Source organism: Austrofundulus limnaeus, unplaced genomic scaffold, assembly GCF_001266775.1.
Source record: "Austrofundulus limnaeus strain Quisiro unplaced genomic scaffold, Austrofundulus_limnaeus-1.0 Scaffold629, whole genome shotgun sequence".
Classification (NCBI taxonomy): domain Eukaryota; kingdom Metazoa; phylum Chordata; class Actinopteri; order Cyprinodontiformes; family Rivulidae; genus Austrofundulus; species Austrofundulus limnaeus.
The window spans coordinates 65733-69830 of NW_013953031.1; the positions used below are offsets into that span (position 1 = coordinate 65733).

At 45.1% G+C, this 4098-nt stretch overlaps 1 protein-coding gene across 1 annotated transcript in view; it reads right to left on the bottom strand.

Moving 5' to 3' along the window:
• Nucleotides 1-3786, bottom strand: part of LOC106531416 (glycoprotein endo-alpha-1,2-mannosidase-like protein) — a gene marked incomplete in the record, with an annotated part of 15284 nt that extends 11498 nt beyond the window's left edge. The window contains 1 exon segment of the mRNA XM_014027282.1: nt 3013-3786. Within this exon segment, the coding sequence (XP_013882736.1) occupies nt 3013-3521 (509 nt within the window).
• Between the last annotated feature and the right edge of the window lie 312 nt (nt 3787-4098).

Consider the following 4098-nt stretch of genomic DNA (forward strand, 5'->3'; position numbering starts at 1 on the left):
TGTGTGTGTGTGTGTGTGTGTGTGAGGCTGTTTGCTAATGGTTAAAACAACAACATGTTCTGCTGCCTCCTAATTCAATAGCTGGAGCAAACAGCAGAACCCGACAGGCTCGGATCATCTCATTGTGGGTCTGGTTCTGTTCTCTTTAAAGCAACACAAATACAAACACAACTGACCACAGACAAACACCCAGCAGGTCAGAAAAACAAAACATTTCATCTGAAATAGAGAAAACCAGATTGAGATGAAGTGACCAACCTGCAGCAGTGATCCACAGAGCAGTGAGCTCACAGCACTGATGACAAACAAACAAACAAACAAACAAACAAACAAACAAACAAACAAAGTCTCATTCAGTGAAACAAAGAGAAAAAGGCTGAATGAGGAGCCTCACCAGGTGAACAGGTGATCATCTTCCAGCACAGCAGGCTGTTTTCTGAATGAGCAGCGCCTGTCAGTCACAGCTCAGGGACTTTTCGCTCCATTTCCTGATCTACTCATTCCCTGAGCTCTGATTGGCTTAAGAGCCGACGGAGCTCAAGCTGCCACCTGATTGGCTGTCGTCCAGGTAATGCCATTATCCTGCTGTGCTTCCTGTCAGGATCAGGTGCTATTTCTGTGCCACGCGTGCTAACGAGGTTCCACTTGCTAATTAGCAGCTAGGTGTGGGTCAGGTTCATCAGTGTGTGTGGGGGGGGGCTGCAGTAATTAGTCATGAACAGGATGACAAACACAGCAGCAGATCAACCTGCTGCAGCTCACAGCAGGTGTTGAGGAGGACCCTCAGCTACTACCAGCCCAAACCTCCAGAAGTGATGGAGCTGCAGCTCTGTGTTCACTTCAGCTTCATCAGCTGTAAATAAAAACCTGAGCRTCAGATATTTTACTGACAGACACCAGCACACAGAAATAATAAAACTCTCAGTTTCATTTATATTATCGTTCAAAAGGTCATTTAAGCTTCATTAAATGTGAAGATAGTCTATAAATGTATGTTTGATTCAAAAAATATGAATTTATACGATTTTTTTTTTCATTTAAGTCAATAAATAAAATGTTTTTGTTTCAAAGTAAAATATATATTTTCAGGCTTTTATTTTTAAAGGATGGTGTGAGCTGAGTCATTCTGCTAAACTGGATCAGCTCTGCTCCAACCTCTCGTCTGATTGGTCACATCTGATCACATGATCCTGTGTGTGTGTGTGTGTGTGTGTGTGTGTGTGTGTGTGTGTGTGTGTGTGTGTGTGTGTGTGTGTGTGTGTGTGTGTGTGTGTGTGTGCATTCTCGTGGGGACCGAAGTGACTCCAAATGCATGGTTTCATGAATAAAACCATTTTTCTGCTTCAAAGTAAAACCTGGGCTCYCCTCAGTCCTACAGCTCTTGGTCCATTAGAGTCCTGCTGTCACAGAACTGCAGGTCATGTGACCACAAACAGGAAGTGTGTTCAAACAGAAGGAAAAATAAAACTGTTAATAAAACCCTCCCACTGAAGCAGACAGGTTTTAAATKTAGATCCCTGGACCGAGCCAGGACTCCCGTCTGTCTTTCAGATTCTACTGAAGCTTTCTCCACAGCGTCTCCACTCCCAACATGCATCTGTGCACGCGTCTGGCTGTCGAGGCAGAGGACCGTGGGAGTCAGAGGGTCTGTAGGCCTGAAACCGTTCCTCCAATAATTCCAGTAATCTGATTACAAAACATCCTGGAGGTAAATTATCTGCCTCAAAGCTTCGTTAAAATAAAGACCGTTATAATCAGCGCACTGTCGTCCCGCCAGAATGTGATTTGTGTTACGCAATGCTACGATGTTAGCGCTTCCGCTAACAGTTACACCGTCGACACGTGCATGCTTGCTAAACGCTATACTTAGCTTTAGACGAAGATGAAGAGTGATGAAACAAAGAGCTCAGAAAACTACAAGTTATAAAAAAAAGCATGGGAACATTTTAAACTAAACAGAAAAGACGACAACGAGCAACGCTCTGCACGTCCACGATGTGTCTGCACCAAAACAAAAACACTGCTGCGTGTACTGAACACGTCCGTCCAGAGTTAACAACAGGTATTTGTTCACGTTCACTCCTAAATCTGTGATGATCTGTGTTCCAGANCTTTTAAGATTAGACTGAAGACTTTCCTTTTTCATAAATCCTATAGTTAGACTTAGGTTTCCTGAATTATTCTTCATTTCTGCTGCTATAGACTTAGACTGCTGGAGCACAAACTGAGCACATTCTGCTGTTGGACCACTAGGAGGAGCCAGAGAAGATTCACTTTTCATACATTTCGTCGATTMTTTTAACCGTGTAACTACATTTGTTCAGATCACAAATGCATACATATATAAACAATCTTAGAAAATTAAAAAGTAGAACTAAAGGATTTTGAGCTATTGTTCTTTCTTTTTTCCTCTCTCTTAAACAAACAAAAACAAAAACGTACCACTTCGGCACAAGTAAATAGTTTTTCAAGGAAATAATTCAAAGGTGCGAAGGAAGTTTAAATTTCCCAGCTTTTTAGCAGCAMGTAAACGCATCATTTACACAAGAACCTGGGCAGCGTGAAAACAGTCTAAAAACGATTTGTGTAACCGTAACCAGGTCTGTGCGTGGATGTAGTTGTGTCTGTGCGTATTTAAAGACTTGTGTGCGTAGGAGCCAGTTTGTGTGTGTAATTATCAGATTTGTGAGGTTGACGATAAAAAAATTGTGTGAAATTTTAATGCTTGTGTATTTGTGTGTGTGTGTGCTTTTATTTTGTATTCGTGACTTATTAATATTTGTGTGTACATTTAAATACACACTTACAAATACCCAAAGTTACGCACAAAATGTTTTTATGGGTTACAAACATGTTTTACACACACACAAACTTTATTAGTCTATTTTCTCTCCATATCTTTGCTTGTTTGCTTGTTTGTTTGTTTGTTTGTTTGTTTGTTTGTTTGTTTGTTTGTTTGTTTGTTTGTTTGTTTGTTTGATGACAGAACCAAACCAGAAATGCTGATGTTTACCTGCTGCAGCTGCTTCGATCTGGGTCATGTGAGACTCCAGCACCACAGGGTCCCTGGAGCTGTAGGGTCCCAGTTCAGGGTAGAAGCTGGAGGCCAGGTCTTCAGGAGGCGCGTGCCTGCCCTGCGCGTGGCCGGCTGCGACCTTTGGATCCCAGTGGGGCACCATGGGGTGGTCCCAGTGGATGTACTTGGTGTCCAGGCTGGGGGAGCCGTACCACAGGTAGTAGAAGATGTGCACGTCATAGAAGATGCTGTAGTCCCGGTCGGACCGGCTCAGGACCACCTTGGTGTCGCTGCTGGCGGCCTGGAAGGGGCCCGCCGAGGCCAGCGAGCCTTTCCCCTCCGCCGGCCGCCTCCTCTCCCACCGCTCCCCGGTCAGATCCATGCCGGGAGCCAGGTCCGAGAAGCCGTCGCTGGGTTTCAGAGTCCGGAGGCCCATCATGGTGCCGAAGATGAAGAGCGTGAAGAGGAAGAGGGCGACCAGAGCCCTCCTGCGCAGCCGCGTCATGGTCGCTGTCCGCGGTGCTGAGGAGCGGACCCTCTCACGGCAGCAGCGGGCCCCCTGCCCCAGCCATCGGGACGTGTCGAGGCAGAAAGCAGCAGATCATGGCCTCGGCCTGGGCGTCGGAGGAAAAGCAGAGCYCCTTCCTCCCCATCGGCCTGCAGAGGACAGAACGGCGCGTTTGTGTCTGGAAGGAGAGCAAGAGGGATGAATCCCGACCGGAACCGGATTCTATGACGGTCAATTAGTGCCGCAGATGGAGGATGAATGGGAGGAGCTTAGTGCCACACAGGAGGAGGAGCTTAATGTCTCAGGCTAAAAAGATCATTTAAAAGGTACTGAGACTGAGAAAAACCGATTCAGAACGGTGTTAAAGGGAAGATGTGTCTCAGTTAAGGGTGTTAGTTTGTGGAACTCTTGATAGTGAGATAAAACAGGCAAAAAAATAATATTAAAAAAAAGTAAAAATTACTTTGTTACAATATTTTTAAAGCAGTGTTTCCCAAAGTTGGGGTCGGGACCCAAAGTGGGGTCCCGAAACATCAAGGTGGGGTCCTGAAAAGATTTTCTGAATTAATTATAT